At 37.0% G+C, this 19,618-nt stretch overlaps 1 protein-coding gene across 14 annotated transcripts in view; it reads right to left on the bottom strand.

The window, feature by feature from the left end:
• AOPEP (aminopeptidase O (putative)) overlaps positions 1–13,191 on the bottom strand; it is a 204,205-nt gene extending 191,014 nt beyond the window's left edge. For all 14 annotated transcript variants that reach the window (XR_004500435.1, XR_004500434.1, XR_004500436.1 and 11 more), the window contains exons 1-2: positions 13,062–13,191; positions 3,044–3,990 (exon numbers count right to left, since the gene is read on the bottom strand). Coding sequence is in view for 8 of the 14 variants with exons in the window: in XM_015653218.3 (XP_015508704.1) it covers positions 3,044–3,855 (812 nt within the window). In the remaining 6 variants the exon portion in view is untranslated. The remainder of the gene's footprint in view (positions 1–3,043; positions 3,991–13,061) is intronic.
• Positions 13,192–19,618: the final 6,427 nt, after the last annotated feature.

The raw sequence follows: 19,618 nt of genomic DNA, 5'->3' as shown, positions 1-19,618 counted from the left end.
AGTCTCTGCCATAAAAGCACAAGCAGAAAGTGAGTTAGATAAGTGGAGAAAGATTGGTCAAGTACATAATCTGTTCTTCAGAACTAGGACTTCTTTCCACTCCTCACCCATTATGTAATTTTTGTTCAGGTGTACTTACTAACTTCATTATTTCATACCTAAACATACCCAGTTATGTCAGTCTACTAAAAAAATAGTAATGAAACAGACATGTTCTAAATTTTTAAAGGAAACTATCAGAAGAATAATTATATCAGCCTTTAATTAGATATTTGTTATACTTCTTTTACAGTGGCAATTTCTTTTTAGAGCATAGGTAATAGTGCACTAGTTACTCGTTACTTTAGGATATCCACTGCAGGTGACAATTGTCTTTCTTTGGGGTCAGGTAGCACAATTCCAGCACATAAGAAGACCAGAAATATAATTCTTATCCTGATATTGATCAGTTTCTTCATTTCATCCAGAAAAATGTGACAGAATAACAAAGACAAATAATTAGGCTTAGTAGAGACTCCCCACAGTTGAGGAGAGCCTCTTAAGATTTGGTCTGTGACCTAGCAGGGTTTTGGACAATCTTGTTCTATGAAACCTTGCCTATGAAGAAAACCAAATTCTTTACTCCCTTCCTGCATATTTCCAGCTGCCAAGAGCACAGAACAATGCTAACTCATAACAAACAACAAAAAACAAACATCTATTTTCATGACACATTTTTTAATTTGTAGTAAATAACCTTGCAAACCAACCTCAGTAGTATTTTCCAAACACATCTAATTCTCTTCTATTCTCTTTCCCCCTCTTTCTTTACCTTCAATTAGATTAGCTCCTTAATATGCCTTATGGCCCAGCTGCAAACACACCTGTCATCATACCAGTGATGGAAGTAACCAGCATCCAAGTTTAGAGAGGTCAAAAGTGTCCTGTTCATCAAGTGCATTTTGGTAGGCTTCCTGGTCATTCCTTGACACTTTCCCTCCTTCCCTCTTTCCATTAGCACAACTCTGCCTTTCCATCAGCTCTGTGGCTGCCTTTTTGTTTGGACCCAAAAGTTCAGATAGGAAAATGCTGAAATTCCATATTCAGTTCCTCTACTAAAAACCAGAAGTGTGTCCTGCTTTGATAACATGTTTGTATACACATATGTAATCTTGCCTAAACTCATCCCACAAAGCTTTGTTTCAACTGGGGTTTGTTTTTTGTATTATAATACATCATTCTTTAAAACAAATAAAATGGAAGTCTTGATAAAATTGAGCATAGGCTAAATTTCAAAACATTGTACTGTTGTTAAATTACAGGAAACATTGGAAATGTTTACACAAGGTGTGGACTTTGTTATTTATTTTTCTTCAGGGTTGGAATCACAATATAGACTCCTTTGGAAAAGGATTTGACACCTGGAAAAAAAAAAGGATAACAGACAGATAAATTGGAAAAAATTGAAGAATTGTCCTATGGCAATATGAGATTTACCACTATGTTTATGGGCTCATCACATACAGAATCTGATTTTAAAAAGATAGCAAGAAATATTCTAATGACTGTGCCATGAAAACTTATTTTCTGACAGGCATTAATTTTTGGAATACCCTACACAGGCCTGAAAATAAATCAGTTTGTACTATTTTACACCATCAAACTGCTGAATGCATGTCAGGCCTGCTTTTTCTGCTCCATTATTGATCCATAAAATTCCATCCTGCTGCCATGATATGTCACTAAAGTAAAAACAAGGCTTTGCAGAGAAAGGATTATAAAGAGTCAAAACTGTTCATGATTTAAATGTCTAAAAGAAATATTCAAATACTCAAAACACACAGAGGAGGATTCCTGTACCAGCTGAGTGTTACTAACATTAGCTAGTAGGGCAGCTAGACACAGACACACGATCATGGGCAATTGCTCTACATTCACACATGCAGTCAAAATCCAGAATTTTTGGATATAAGGGGATTATATCAAGTTAAATTTCCTAAACTCAAACCAGAAATAACTCCTTGGGGAGTGAGGAAAGGGAGGGAAAGAAATAAAAATGATTGAGATATTTCTGCGTTTGATGGTGCTTACAGTTTAGTAGCAGAACTCCTTAACCACCACAAATACAGTCAAAAGGCCTCATTTTCCTAGCAACATAGATGCTAGTGAAAAGAATTCATTTACATGAAAATAAAAATAAAATAAAAGATTAAATATATAAAATATATAAAATATATAAAGATATAAAAGAAATAAAATATTATCATATATCTCTTGACTGAGAAAGAAAAATATTCATTTAGGTCAAATTTCTTCTTTATCTTCCAACTTCGTTCCTACTTTTCAGACATCATAAAGAAATAACAGCCATTAAAATCCACCTTTCAACATTGCAAAAAAACAATTAGAGATGTAGAAGTCAAGAGCAGATTGTAGTTTCCTTTCTATAAAAGACTTATATTGAAGATTTCAGTACAATACCATGTCCTTTTCACTAACACTAGATATAATGCCAATTCTTTCAGTTTGCAGTTCATCTGCTATCATCAATGTTCTTAGCATTATAGATGGAGGAGATTTTGAAAGTTGATTATGAGAGACTAAACAGGAAAAGACTGTATTTCTAAGATGATTATGATATTGATAAACGACTAAATATGAAGTAATTCTATTAAATGTTATGTATATTGAACTTTATGCTGTGTAAGCCAGGAAGGAAAAAGAGCACAAAGTAACCTGTCATTTATAGCTTTTCTTTCCCTAAATGATAATTCCCCATTCACTCCATACACTTATTGAAATACACACAAGTTATTTACTCTCACTAAGAGCAAACACAATCACCAAGACAGGCCCGAGATCTTCAAGTCCATTAGCAAGTTTCACTAGCAGAGATTGTCTGCTCTCCTACAGGACAGCAAAAGCATTCAAACCAAGGATGAAATGTAAACTCTAAACTATGGAAGAGTGTACTCATCATCGTTACTCAGCAATTATATGATTCTCCATTCTTGCACCTTTTTAAAATTATTGCACACAAAGCTTTTAGCAAACAGTTACATACCTGCCACTCTGGTCTGCAGTCCATGTAACAGATCTTCCCTCTGGCTTGGTTTTGTACCATATTCTTATTGCATGAGGAAAGTCTGCTGGAGTCCGAATTCCTGATTTCCTTATCTCCAAGCTCCAGGTGCCAGTACTAAACAGAAGCTCCCCACAGCCAGGTGCCTGGCTACAGTGAGTAAAATAGTGTAGCTGTTCCTTCCAGTGATCCGCAGGTAAAGTCACAAGTTCATGTACAATCAGATTCCTGAGATTCTCCAGCTCCTTTGAAGCACCAGTTAGCTTGGCAGACCTTGTAAATTTTTCAGTGCCTGACACAGCAGCAACATCTACCTCTTCAACCTTTAGCACAGATAAATCACAGCAATCCAATACCAGGAGAAAATCCTTGTTTCCATGATTCTCTGTGTCAGAGCAGTCCTTTGAACTAGAAATCCCAGAAGCCTGTTCACTGTTGCTATGGTTACTGTTTTCATCAGAAGTAGCTTCCTCCTCTTTACCACTGACAGCAAAATCACTATATTCCGTTTTAGATAAACAGGTACTCACATTTATCACTGGAACATGGCAGGGTTCAGATACCCTCATTTTACAGGTTTCATCAAACTGTGACTGGCAGCATTCTTTGCCAGCAATGCTGGTTTGCCTGTACTTGCTCCCCGTCTCAAGGAACAAAACTATGCTGCCCTCAATAACTTTACTTTTAAAATCCACATCCAAGTCCAATACATAGTGCTTTACAAGCATGTAGCTAGTATTTGCCATTAAAGGCAAGTCATCCTTCATGGGGTCTAGCTGTGTCTCCATATTCATCTACTGGGAAACAGTTTCAAAAATTCTGATATATGATGACTCCAGAAACAGAATATTCAACCTCCCAGTGCAAAAAAAAAAAAAATCTGAATAAGATTAGAATATAGAAATCGTAGTTTCTCCACTTCTTGCACTCTGTAAAGGAAAAAAAAAAATAAGAGAGAGAAAGGAAATAATCTCACAACCATTTCTGAAATGCACTGATTCTAAATCTATTTAAAGTCCATCTGCCATTATTACAATAGTACAGCTAAAGTGTGATTGGATCTCCACACAATGGCATCAGGCTAGAATGGCATCTGATTGCTTCAGGATTTGCTGCCAAGGACCAGTGGCTGTATTTTTCAGATAAGAACTCAAATGAAAGTATTTCTAGACAGCTTTTATAAACCAATAGAAACAATCAAATGTATCTATCAAAAGATAGTGATATATTTCTACTGAGATTTTAAATAACAAGAGTAAGTCTAAATCACCTCATAGGTCTTAAATTTTTAGAGTAATAAATTCCCATATACAATGATTTTCCATAGATTAATATACTTTCCACATTACAACCACTCTCATATCAGCACTTACAAGAAAATGAGCCAATTTACAAGGAGTGCATTCCAACTATTCCTTTGAGATTGCTCATGAAGATGTTTTAAATCTATAATTAAATACTTCAGGTATATAATTACATTTTTGTAGCTGGAAACTCACAACACTCAGAATGGCACCTTACAGAGAACAAAAAGTCTTTTCACTGGAAAGTACAAAAATACTTGTACTTTTAGCACAAAATACTAAAGGCACAAAATACTAAAATGCACCAACATTTTTTGCAACATTAGGCAGATACTCATCACAAAATTAAACTGAAATGCATTCTCTGTTTTGCTACGACCATTGAGCCAAAGTCGTGCAATTTTGCCCACTTATAAGTCACTTCTATTTGCTTTCTAGATGAGGAATAGATGTCAGAGGATGAAATACAGACAGTTTTCTCCCTGGCATTTCAGTGACACTCACCATGATAGGCAGCCAGGCCTGCTTCTAAGTGCCTTAAGAGAACAGATACTCCATTGTGACATTATTTCACAGCTTTACATCTCATCATAGACTTCACCGTTCAGAGCCAATTTTTACATAGCTCCCAGAGTCAGCACAGAGGGGAACTCAGACTCCCCAAAGACTTACTATATCTTTTTTTGCAGGAATCCAGGGCATGTTATTAAGCTACTATCATTAAGTGAAAGACTCAGGGTAAGAGCTGTCCATACAGTTCACTAAACTAGTTTCACACAAAGCACAAAAACATAGCAAGTATCTCCCCACCTCAGTGGCTTTCCACCTGTCTGAAACAGCTCTTTCAGGGCTGTCTTATGAAGGCAAGCTGAGAAAAACCTTCCTTTTAATTTTTAACAATCTTTCAGTACTTCTGCAAACATATCAGAAGATTCTCTTTCACTCAGTAAATAGCTCAGTAAATTCAGGCAATATGAGCAATGCATCTATGATGTCTGTGTGTAATCCTGTGGACTGAAACCAGGATTTTTTTCTGACTACCAAAAGTTCATGACTGGTAGCAGGTCAAATAATTATTGGTGATGGAGAAAAGAAAAAGTGACTTGGTGGGGAAAAACCCAGCACTGAACTAATATTCAAACTCTGTTTTGCACAAACACATTTTTAATTTGAAAATATTTATAATATAATACCAACACCTTTTATAAAATGTGAGTACTATTGTACAAACACAATTGTAGGGAGGAGAGGCCAGCCTTGGGATGAGGCAATTAGGGAAGATTACCTGCTATACCCCAGGTCCTGACTGGGTGTATACAGCAGATGTAGGCAGCCTCTCCCCAAGAGGGGCATGGAGAAAAGACAAGCAAAAAAAAATTAAGCTGTCTTGCAAATGCAATTATCCTCCATGCATTCCAAGGCACTACACTGATCTAATTTTCTAAAACTGCAAAAATTGATTGATTTTTGTATTCTGTAGAGCTGGTTTTGGTATTTTTTGTTACTGAATGGAAACACTAAATGAAAAGGGAATGAGGAAATAAAGAATAAGAACAGAAATATACAATTTTAAGTATAAGAATACCAAAATATACTCCCAGGAAACAGTGCTCTCTACACTTTCAATAAAAGCCCAGAATATTTTTTTTTCTTTAAGCCACTTTAAACAACAATAATTATCTTCAACCACAGAATTCCACAATATTTACTAAATTAAACCAAAAGGACTTAAACATAGGATTAGTTAACTTTTCTGGTACATAGATAAAATATTCATACAAAATATTTGTCAGCATTAAAAATAGTACTACATTTAAAGTGTGCTTTCATTATTCTGTCTACAGAAACTAATTTATCCTAATTGAAAAGGTTTTCTCTAATTATATTCCAGAAGACTTAGTGTGTTGGTGATATTACCCCTCTATGCAGTAAATCAGCTGAGCATATATGCAAAAAATTTCACTCTCTAAAATTACAAGTCATTATAGAATATGAACAACATACACGGCCTTTAAACTATTCTTCCAACTTCAGACTTATAACAGCCCAAAATCTGTTGAAGTATAATCAGTGCTTACATAATGTGTTTTCAAGATTTCTTTTTAAAGCAAATAATAAAGCTGCAAAACAGTTGTGCATTTTAAACTTGTTTTATTTAACCTGCTTATTATGTGACAAATTTGATGGTAAAAGGATATACTTTTTGAAAACACATAGCATTTACAGTGGAGAAAAATAAAAAACCCAAACAATTAAAAAGCCAGTGTAAGATTATCCAGAATTCAGAGCAATTGAGTAGACGTATTTTAATGCATTTTTGTGACAGTCATCTAATTAGGAGCTCGAAATATAATCTAATGTTTCATTTGGGCTCAAAGTCATGTTACATAAAAATTAACTTGACATGAGATGAACAGATGCATTGCCATGAACAGCACTGCTAATTTTATGACATTTAAATACATGGATAAATGTTTGTGTCCCAGACAAGATGGGTATCTGCTCTTCCTTCAGGCTCTGGCTGGCTTAGCAAATACTGGACCTCAACCACCTCATGAAATTATCAGTTTTATTCAAGAAGAAAAGACAGGAATGAACCATTTATTTGGATGCTGAAATAAGACAGTGGACAATTAAATAGACAGCCTTTTTATTATCAAGGAAAAAGTAAAAGATCAGGGCACTGAATGACCATACGCACAAACTCTGTAGCAATGAAACAAATGACACAGGAAACCTGAAATAAAAAGCAAACCTGAAATAAAGCCAAGTTTAAAAAAAAAAAAGCAAGCAAAAAACAGTAAAGGAAGGATGCACTTCAGTAAAATAAGAGGATAAAAATTAAAACAGAATGTAATATCAGAGTTAAAAGGTAATGATCTTCTCTACAAATTTTTGAAAATTACTACTCTCAAAACATGTAAATGAAGAGGACAAAATTATTTATATGTATTTATACACATATATAGTTATATTTGTGTAAAGTCTAGGTATCTGTACACTTGCTTTCAATCAGTAATGCTAGTTCAACAGTGTTGTAAAACAACATACTGATCCTTTGTTTGAAATATAGCATCAGACTGTCCCTCATGGGTCCAGCATGACTAAACCACTGAGATGAGATACAGAGAAAGTAAGTGTGCACTCACAAAAGAAAAAAGTTGTAATGACAGGTACTAGGAACTGTTGCGCAGTGGAGTAACTGTGGAGTTACTTCAATGGGCTATTATTACACAAACTCATTAGTTTGTGTAATTTATAATAATAATATACATTATAATTATTGCACAAACTCAGGGTATGAATTTGTGTGTGGTTTGAAAAACAGAGGAGCTGAGATAGAAATGGGCACCGTCTTAGGGCTTGATGTCTGATACTTGAGGAGGAAAAAAGTTGCTGTGCAACTATCAAATATGTAAACCCCATGCTCTTCTTCGTGTAGACTATGACATCTTTTCATAAATATGTGATAATTTGGGGAGTTTAACTGAACAGGCTGTAAATAACAATTTTATTTACCATTTGAGTCGAACTGCATTTGAATAAATATAATTTTATGGTGTCTCTTCTTCAATCAAGTCTTCCCAAAAATGTAAATAAACCATAGTATCATTATCCCTCCAACATGACTACTACTGCAGGTACTAAAATATGGCCTATCAAAATCCTAAGCAGAATTAACAGAAGCAGCAATGCTGTGCAAATTTGCAAGTCAAGCCTAGGTAAACAAAGAAACTATTCTTTCCCACAAAGGAAAAACTCTTTCCACATGTTTAGTGACAAATTAAGGAGAGATTGAGAAGGAATATAAAAAACTTAACTCTCACACTGTGTACAATCATATAACTAATTCAGTCTAACATTTGTCATTCATTCTGTATTTCTTTTCATTTGTCCTTGACAGGTAAAGAGAACAAATTCTAATCATGATGTTGATATAATACAGGAAACATGCTACCTCACCTTCTGAAGGAAAACCCTTCCTGTACACCTTGAAAGTTCTCTGTGCATATTTGAGTTTGGTGTATGGAAACAGTACATCTTTTAGTACTTCTATTGCTTTACTACTGCTTCATACACAGGCTGTTCTGAGAAATATTCTTTGGATTTGGTTTGGTAAGCTCTTCACTATTTTACACTGTCCTAGTCACCCCAGGACATACACATATATCAAGGTACTCTCATCACAGAAAAGATACATTATTTTTGACATCTTTTTTTTTTTAAATACATCTCTTATTCAACATCATCTTCTGTAATATTTTTTCCTATATTGCACTAATAATATGAGGATCTGGTTTTCATTTCTGTGAAGTTAATACATTTCACCTTTAGAAAAGGAGGTTCACTAGCTGAACTCCAGGCATGAAAAAAAAAAAATAGAAATTGCAATGCTGCTACAAAGTCCTGGTGATAATTTCATAAACAGTATTTCATGTCATACTTCCTCGACACACCGATATGTAAAAAATTATTCGTACATTTTAAAGACAGACTTTAAATTCAATGCATCTTTCTTATTAAATGTACTTTTAAAGTACATTTTGTAAGCAATAAAAGTAATAGAATTACAGGGAGAGCCGATTATTTGGTTATATGTTTTAATATTTTAGAAGACAGATGCTAGCAAAAGAAGAAACAGTAACAGCAGATGGTGGCCAACATGAATAGAGCCAATCTTGATCAACAGCACATAACAGAGTTGCATAAAAGACACGAAGAATGGGAAACAGGGTAGATATGATCCTTTGGGGAATTATAGTTGTATAACATTGTTTTCTACTCAATACAAAAAGCATCAGCCTGAATTGGAAACACAGGTCTCTGAAAGCAAATATGAGAAAAAAAGTTTCCAGGCAACATAAAACACAGTTGCAAAATAGGTTGCAAAGATTAAGCTTCATAAAATATCTACAAGGAAAAAAAAAAAAAAAAAAAAAGAGTTTATTTTTGATAGGCAATACACTGTAACTCATAGTCTCAGGTTTTACAGTTAAAAGGAAAATGGAAATAAAGAAATAGGGAAGAACTTGGAAATACTATGTACAGTGAAAGCTGAGGGAAAAAAAACCCAGGGACAGCTGAACTACCCAGAATACCCATTTCAAATGGTGAACCAGGAAGGGGAGGAGAACTGTTATACAGAGGAGTCTAGTTAAACTTGTAAAAGCACATTAAAAACTAGAGTGATCAATTTTGATACCTGATATTGATATTTCATTATTCCAAGAAGTTATTTTGAATGCTAATAGCTAACTATTCCAGTCTAACTCCACTCTAACAGTAATAATCCGGATGAGAAAATTAGAAAGCCCTCTGAACTTGCTGAAACGTTCATCAGAGGCACTACCATGTGTAAACATGTGAAAGGCTTACAAACTTTAAAAAAACCCCAAACAAACCCACCTTGAAAAACAGAAGATGTATGTTCATTAGAGATGATGTCATAATATAGTGCCAGGAGCTAGAAACACACTATCAAGAATGCACTGAATTATCTGCTCCCTTTCCAAGCACACACACGTAATTTCACTGCACTCCTGCTACACCAGCCAGCAAAGGACTGTCTTAAATGTGAGACTGCCATGGCTTACATGACTGGGAAAGGCAGGCACAAAACACAGTCGCCTAACATAGTCCTGCATCTTGTCATGAAGGTGTATGCCAAACATGAAGCCTACACAAAATACATCTTGTTTCACGTGTATTGAAAATACTGCTGGTGCATTTACAAAATCATAGAAAATAAAAATGAATGAAAGATGAGGCCATAGATAGAAGATCAAGCCTCCAACCAATCCAAGCAGTTACAGCTCTGTACATGATATCTGCCAAGCCCTGGAAAATTCCCAACATGGAATTATTGCAAATATTTGAATACATAAACCGGTTAATGCCTTACAAACCAAAGCACTATTTTTTATTGTGCACAATAATAGAGTTGCACAAACTCACACACAAATGCTGACACAAGTATCAGGCATCAAGCCCTAATATGGTGCCCTTTTCTATCTCAGCTCCTCTGTTTTTCAAACCACACACAAATTCATTCCCTGAGTTTGTGCAATAATTATAATGTATATTATTATTATTATTATTATTATTATTATTATAAATAACACAAACTCATTATTATGCCATAGCATAATAATACTACTACAATACTACTATAGCATAATAATACTACTAATAATACTACTATAGCATAATAATATACTTCAATAACCCATTGAAGTAACTACACAGAAATTTATGCAAATTGAGTCTTCTAGCAAACTAAGAACAGTCAGATGACCTTACCAACTTAGCTAAGCTTGTTTGAAGATATTTCTCCGAGCAGACGATTCTGTCACAATCATCTGCTTTGATTAACAGTAAGCAGAGACAGCTATTCCCACACACAGTCAATTGAACACACAGCCTGGCACATGTACCTGAGCTGGTAACATAAGCTAATATCCTATCCTATCTGCTAACATGGATTACTGAAGCACACAGACCAACTTGTTTGTTATGTACTCACTGTATTCTTCAAAAGGTGTAGAAGAATTTCGGTGACACAGACTTTCCCTACGTGCCGCTGGCCAATTTCCAGACACTTTTAAACACCACCTTTTTATATCAGGAAAACAAAGCCATGTTTGGACTCTGCTCATTCTCAGACAAGCATGATTTTCTTCGTTTGTATAAAAAAGCTAATTCAATTGCTTTCAAGAAGCAGGTGTTGGAATTAAGGCTACAATGCTATCTACTTAGCATTTAAAGAAACTTAAAAATATTCTCTTTAATAATTAGACAAGTTTTATAACTAAGGCCCTTTAAACTGCTTTCAAGGCAGCTTCTTATGAATCCAGGTTTATACATTTTCCATACAATATAAAACACTAAGATCTTGTTAAGAACTCAGTTTTGACCATTAGTATCAACAATAATATTACTCTTTAAATACAAAGTAATATGTACACATTATTTTTGGCAATTACAAACTTTTTTCCAACACACACATAAGACAAATACCTAAGAGATCTTAAGCTTTTTAAGGCAAGAATGGATTCTATAGATGAAAATAAGGGTTAAACAAACTAACAAAAACATTTGATCATGTTAAACTATCCTAAAGCAATCCAAATTAGAGAACTTACAGACCTCACACTGCATCACAAGAAAAATAGCACATTTGGTAATAAGGCTTTGATGTGAAAATTAATTCAATCACTGATATCCCTTGATAAAACAAATGGTACTATTCCAGAAGTCTCCTTTTAAGTCTGAAAACTATAGGAATAATGAGCATAATGGAAGACATTCTTTACCAACTACACTAGCAAGTTAGCAGTGAGGGAAATTTATTCCTATGATCTGAAATGATAAGCCAAGAGAGAAAACTCCATCTTTTAGCTTAAATAAGAAGAGAAATACCAAAAAAAGATGTCCCCTTCTGCGCCCAAAATACTAATTCCCAAAAAAAAACCATCCAAGACGAAAAAAAAAACATAACTTAAAAATGGTAAAGGAAGAGTATCCTGATATTGCTCTTAGCCCAATTTTACTCCATTGACAATTATTTGTATTACAGTAATGACCACATACCTAAAATAATTAAAGAGAGACCAAATATGTGTTTTATAATTTTCTGCCCCCAAATTTACCATTACTTTATTTGTGACAAAAAGAAAAAAAAACCACAAACACACACACAAAAAAAAAGAAACCAAACCAAAAAAAACCAAAAAAAAAAAAACCAACAAAAAAAGCCCAACAAACCCTATGACCAACATTTGTGTAAGAACAGAATTTTCCAGTTTTTATTTTACAAAATGATTTCAAGGTGGACAGGGGCCTGGGTAATTTGCTATACCCAACCCTGCTTGAACAGGTACTAGATGATCTTCAGTGGTCCCTCCAAAGTAAGTGATTCTATGGAGATGCTGAACAGCATTAAAGAGGCACAGAACTACCTTGGATTTTATTTCCATTCAAAATACACAAGGAGAGGTCGTGTGTGAGTGACTTTCAGGACACAGAGCATGCATGTCTTATGATATTCATACATAGGAAGCACCCAAATAAAATCTGTGCTGAAATAGAATGACTGTTTTCAACTTAATGTAGCAGTTGTTAATGAATACCACCTACAGTGTCAAAGAGCTAAATCTTTAAGGCTAAAATCAGAAAATGTTGACACTGGCAAGCTGCCTCAGCCATTTAACTAGACCTCTGCAATCTAAGCAGTATCCTGAGTAAAGGAGCTAACATACAACTAAGCTGAAATCCTCAGGTGAATTACAGATCACCACTTACAAAGACAGGCGTTTCACCTACATGTTTCCAGAGTTAAAGAGGCCAATGAGTGGAACATTTCATTAATCAGCTTTGAGAGGGTCGAACAGATCCACGTTTAAAGTTCTTCCAGGACACCAGAAGCCCACAAGGCCACTGACCCAAGCTGCGTGAAAAAAGGACAGCAGCGATTGCCGGCCGCACACTCTCAACTGCTTGGCATTCTGCTCCCTAAGCTCTGGCTGCAGCCATCTCGTTTGTAAGGAAAAGCAGGGACGGAAAGTTTTGTCACTTCCAGCAACGCCTCCCTCGCACGAGGCTGCGGGACAGGGAAGCCAGCCCGTCCAGCCGAGCGCGGCGGGGCCCGGCCGGAAGCACGGGGACGGGGGGGCGACGGACAACGAAGGAACACTTACAGCGGCGGCCACTGCCCCGCCTGCGTGCCGGCTCCCGGGGCGTGTGCGGGGACACACAGGGACGCGCCGGCCTCTGCCCGGCCCCGCAGCTGCTGCTGTCGCGACCCGCCCGCACCCGGCTCCAGCTCGCCGTCTGTGCGGCCCGGCCGCGGCGCCCGCGGATGAGCTCATCCGCCCGGGCCCGCCCCGCCCCGCCCCGCCGCCGGCCCCGGGCGGTCGAGCCGCGGGTAACCGAGGATAACGCGGTCAGCAGAACTGGCCTCGCCTCCCCAGCTACAGGTTGATTTGGTGGGTGACAAGTTGCCCCTCAGCCGGCAGTGCCCTTGTGGCCAGGAGGGCCAGTGGTATCTGTATCGGGAAGATGTAGGAGAGGGTTGAGGGAGGTGGTGCTGTCCGTCTGCTCGGCCCTGGTGAGCAGACGGACAGCATCTGGAGTGCTGCGTCCAATTCTGGACTCCAGGGTAAAACAGAGACAAAGAGCTAAATTAAGAGGGTCCAGCGGGGGAATACAAAGACGATTTGGGGTCTGCAGCAGCTCTCTCATGAGGAGGGACTGCAGGAGCTGGGCCTGTTTAGTCTGGAGAAGACTGAGAGGGGATCTCACCAATACGTAGAAATATCTCAAAGGTGGGTGCCAAGAGGATGGTGCCAGACTCTTCAGTGGTGCCCAGTAACAGGAAGAGGACCATAAACATAAGAAATTTCACATCAACAAAAGGAAGAACTTCTTTTAAATTGAAGGTGGCAGAACACCGGAACAGGGTGCGCAGGAGATAAAGGGTTTCCCTCTCTGGAGATACTCAAAACCCACACGGATGTGTTCCTATGTAACCTGCTGTAAGTGACCCTTCCTGGGTGGGGGGGGTTGGGCTGGATCATTTCCAGAAATCCCTTCTAACCCTAACAATTTTTTTGTTTCTGTGAACTTCTGTCTCCCAGGGTGTGGGGGAAAAGAGGCAGGGCAGTAACTGTGCCCATGTGGTTGCTAGGGATGCTGTCCAGTGTCAGGATTGCCCAGCCATTTGTACCAGCCCTGGTGGTCACATTGAAATATCCACATGGAGACACACACATTTTGTTTGCGCACTGAGGTGGGGCCCTGTCACTTACCTGCAAGGCATCCAAAATCCCAGTAGCCTTTGCTTAGAGCATAAATAAAAGCATTTATTTTTACATCATATGTGTGATTAGATACTTCATTCAGTCATTTAGATTGGCAATAAATGATAAAGCTCTTGGAGCAGTTCATCACTCATTAGCTGATTTTGTGTGACAGGGCTGGCTGGGGGCAGGCTCCCAGGCAAGCCAAGGATGATGCACCTCAGTGGGAAGTTGTTCCTACTTCTGCTAGTAAAATGAAGAACCATGAAACATTTCCAGTGATTTTGAGCACTGAAGCAACCCCATGAACATTTAATTTTGCAACACTGACAGCAAAAGTTGTGAGTCTCTCCCAGAATTTACAGTTGCGTTTTCTAGAGCATTTTCAAGGGTGGCAGGAAATTTGTATTCAGATCCTTGCTAACCAGCATAAATAACAAACAAATTTCTCTCTCAACCCAACAAAGCAGTTACTGTTATCCTTGGATTACAGGGATTTTCTGTCCCCACCGAACACATTCTGCCAGGCAGGGAATTTGGGAATGTAGTTTGAAAATCATTCTGAGGAGAAGGATTTGGCTTAGTTTTGTGAATGTGTCAGATGAAAAATCGTTTGCACCTGGTGGGCTAATACAATGTTTACTCTTCCACTGGCCTGTGGAACCACACAGTGTTTATTCTGTAGGAGCAACAACTGGAAAGTAGGCAGCTCATTGTGCCAAATTTTACCAGTTCATCAGGTGGTCATGCATGAATTCAGAGTCACTGACTGCCAGGCACCCCTAAAGAGACCCCCAGGACAGAAGAACACATGCACAGAGGGGAAAGAATATATATCAGTGATTTAAGGGAAATCATTAGAAATGTATGTTTATTCCACGAAAATCAATGAATATGTATGTAAAAAATAGTACACAAACAGGAACTTTTTCTGTGTTCAGCATGCATGATTTTTGGAGGAGATATTCCTTCATGCATCTGGCTGAATAAAGAATGCCTGCTTCTTAATACTACACTGGTGTTAAAGATTTCCTTTATTTTTCCTGATTTTTGGTAGCAAATGTCTGTTAGCAGAAAATGTAGGGACACAAAGACTGGACTCAAGAGTCTGTATGACATTTGGATGCCTACTTGCCCTTGTAAATTGTGAACTTATTTAAAGCAGGTCTGATGGAAATGGTTTTTAAAATATCAAAAACTTCCAGAAGCTGTCTTTCCAAAGTAATGGGAACATACTAGCTTTGATAGGAACATAATTGAAAATATCTCTGACACAGCCAGATCCAGTACAGGGTCTTCTGTTTGAGAATTGCATCCACACTGCCAGTACTCAGGAAGAACTGTCTAACTAGTTCTATCTGAAGTAACCAAGGGAAGGCTGAGTCTGAAGTCAATGTGCCACTTTGGTTAGGTTTAAGTATGTGTCTTGAATCCAGGTAAATCCACTATTTTATCAGTTCAGTATGAGAAGATCTGAGATACGCAGATACATATATATTAGATATATAAACAATGAAATTACATATTACTTTGCAAATACTAGAAAAGTAATTATTTTTTTTCTGATCAGGAAAATTAGGCTTAAGCAAATGCTGCCCTACAGCAGCCTTTGAGGATTTTTTTGTTGTTTTCAGTGTACAATATGGTCCAATTTTTCTACTGATGTAATTGTGATATACAGAGCTCTTTAATTTACCTGCAGTTTGTTAAAGATCTGTGTATTGTGATCATTGTTGACTATTCTCAGTTTTGCTTGCAAACATGACAGCTTTTCCCGGGACTGAGAGAATGCACATTATAGCCTAAAGAAAATAAACCAGACTATCATCATGAGCATAAACTAACCTGTTTCTTGCTCTATATTTACCCCAAATCTACTAATTTCTTGGCAGAAGAATTCTCTGACAAATGGCATCTGTCCAAATGCATACGGCATGACACATTATTATTATGCTTCCCATTTACAATAAATCACTCTAGATTGCTCTTGTCAAGTGAGCAATGGATAGCTTGATATTTATGAATATTGGAGGCTTGTTTTATTTGACATTAAACATAAGCCAGGTAGTTACCTGCTTGTGATTCATTAATGAATTTTATTTTTTACTAAAAAGAACGCTTAGTGTAAAAATACTACTGCTACTCTCACCAAACTAAATGGGAGGTCTGGAACTTCTAATTTATTATTAAGTATTTATATTGCAGTGTCATACAGAGACTTGAACTATGGAAAAATGCTGCCTTTCCAACTGTCTCTAATTGTTTCCCATCCAAGGGGACAGAAGGCTCACAAGTGCTATGTGAATATAATGCTAGGATTGGACTGTAAGAATGAATAAATAAACAAATACATTAAAACAAAACTAATTTTGTACTAACTCAGTGTTATTGTACTACAAGTATTGTAAGAAAATAAGAGAGCAAATATTCAAAATATCAAGTTTAGCTTATGCAAATTCTCTATATATTTATTCCAGCATAAATTATAATCACTTGTGTCCAAATCAGGCCTAATATAATAAAGCACAGCTCTGGAAATCTCAGATTTATAGCTCAGAATATCTGCTTACCTCTGTGGTGAATTAGTTCTGTTGAGCTCATATTAGCAAATGACAACTGTCACATAGTGAGATCTTGCCATTTTACTATTAGTTCATCATAGGATCACCCACATATACTATGACAGAAATATCCACAAAATAAGGTCTTGTCATAATAACTCAAAACTGCCGTGTTTGCTCATTCTTTATGGCCATACTATATACTTATTCTTTCATCTCTTCCCTTTCCATAATCAAAGACACTCATAATCTCTTCATTTCCTCCTTTCCTTTATGTTTCCTGTACACTGGATTTTTTAATAAGCACCTCAGAGGTCTGTGGGGCAATTCTTCCATTAATGGAGGCGAATTGAAAAAATTACATTATGAAAGAACATTTCAAAACTTTGTGCCTGAAAACAAAATTCAAAACTGAACTTTGCCAAGTCCCCCGTGATGTTTAACAGATTTCCTTCTGTATTTGAGTTCATATCTCTCTGGTGAGCACCCTCATGTTTCTCTAGCACTAGGAAGATATATCTCTGCTAGAACTAGGCAACACTTCACACTTTTGGAAGCCTGGTCTTTCCTGCCCTATTCAAAGAAGAAAAGGAAGAAAACGTATAAGGACTTTTTCCTGATATGTTTCCTCTCATAACTTTCTGTTGGTTTTAACAAGATAGAAACTTGTACAAAGGTGAAGTATGAACAGTGATAAGATTCCTTATCCTGCAACCCACTGAGTGTACATTGTTATCAAGAGCAAATCATTGCCAACGCTGTAGTTAATTGTTGGATTCAGACACAACTTTGGCACCTCATGATACTTCTTGCCCCTCTGTTTTCCCACTGCTTAGTGTACTTCATGAGATATATTCTTCAGTATATGAGGGAATTAGTTTCTATTACATTCATGTTTCTATTACATTCTAATTTCTATTACATTCATGCTCCTGGATTTTCCATGTTCAGTCATATGACATTATGTTAGGATTTTTTTTCTCTCATACATTCCTTTCACTGCTGTCCATGTCTCCCTGGGAGTCACATATGCTGCCTTGTCCCTCTCCACAGCACAGAGGATAGTCTCCATTGCAATTCCAGAAGAGCTTTTTTCCTACCCAGACCTCTGCTATTGCACACAGACAGCACAACATCAGTGCTATCTAATTGTGTTGATCTGATTGCCAGCATCATCTTTCTGTTTGAAGTTAGAAATGAGCATGTGGTCTGTAGATTGCAGGTGTCAGAGCAGGTATTTGTAGGTGGTTGTCCATTTGATAACTATGGTCTGTGAAGTGCAGCTGTGAGAAAATTGAACTTGATCAGTCAGGCAGAGACCTTTCTAGCATTAAATTCTAGCTGGGGGAACTATTTTACCTTGGCTTTTCCTTTTCATCAAGTGCCCACAATCTAATATACCTGGTACAGAACATAACAATCTTTTTATGTCAGTGCACAGTCATGCTGACAGAACTTGAATTACACTTCTGTAAAAAAAACAGGTCCTGTGGACCTGACTGCTGGACAACTGGCACAGACCATAAATGCTAAGGTAAAGAGAGTCACCTTGTCTCAGTTCTGTCATGTACCCGTACAAATTTGTATCACTGATGTTGGGGAGGGAACTGAAACTCTCTTATAACCTGGGAATTCAATGGAAGTCCAAGAAGAAACCTTCTTATTATGCATTTGTATATTTCTAAAGAAAGAATAAAAATTACAGCAATTTTGTGCAATGTCATTGACAAATAGTTATTCTTGAGAGTTTAACCAAAAAGAGTTAATGCTTAAAAGGACCCTTTTCAGTGGAAAAACATTACTCAATCCTCTGCTGTTCTTGTAAATGTGATTCTTAGTTTGCATGTGAGATCTCGGTTGTAATTCAGGGAGAATACGATTATATTACTTCTCCTAGTTTTTGTTTTCCTGTGTTATGCTGTGTATAAACTAGTACTTTTTGCTTAGCACATAAGTATCAGTTTTGGCCAGCTGAAGAGTAGGTGGCAGCTGAGTTTTAGCAGGAGACCTCTGAACCAACACATTAGGCAGCTGTGTTTTCAGAGGTATGCTGGGAAGACAAAATGCCTTGGAAGAGAGGGATTAGAATAAGATGGCGCTTATTTAGAGTCATCTGAATTAGGTGAATTAGAATAAGATTATTAGAATCAAGTTATTTTTTTAGACATCTAGACTCTTAGGGTCTAAATGGTCTCATGACTGGAGATGAGTGACCTGTTTCTGTGTGACTGATCTACTTTGCAGTAAAAATGAAAGTGGTATTTGCAGAGAAATTTACCATAGCTCTTTAAAATTTTATAACTGCCTATGCAGTCCTTCTTAAGCATTCCCAGGATAAAGAAATCAGCCAAGGGGTTGCTTTTGGCATTTTGTACCCTGACCCTTTGACTGTTATAACTGCATAAGATAAAGAAAAATTGTAATAACATATCAGATCAGCATGTTTCACCTGCATGTCGCTTCCGTATTTCTTCATCTTTAATTCCTCTGAAAGTTTAAATGTGACACTGATGGCTCAAGGGATGCTTCTGGCAGTCCATCATAGAGAGGCCTTTGGCTTTTTTGGTTACTTTAGAGTGTGGAATTTTCCACTGACAATTTGCTGGTTTGACTTTCAGTGAATACAGAGAAACAGAGTAACATTTATGGATTCCTACCCTACCTACACACTAATTCATTTAAATATCCTGGTTCTTACTTTACTACTCATAAATCCCTGATTAATGAGATGTTTCAACTTCTCATTTCAAAGCATGCAGCTTTACATAAATCATTGTAATTTTTTATTTCTTGTTCAGATATAAGATATCCTTAATTTCCTATACAGTGCTAGATTTTAAAATATGCCACTATTTATCTTAGTTCATGTGCTGATTGTAGCCACTAGATAGCTCT

This window comes from Parus major, chromosome Z (genome assembly GCF_001522545.3).
Source record: "Parus major isolate Abel chromosome Z, Parus_major1.1, whole genome shotgun sequence".
Classification (NCBI taxonomy): domain Eukaryota; kingdom Metazoa; phylum Chordata; class Aves; order Passeriformes; family Paridae; genus Parus; species Parus major.
Note: the sequence above shows the minus strand (reverse complement) of the source record. Positions and strands in the feature narration are given on the sequence as shown.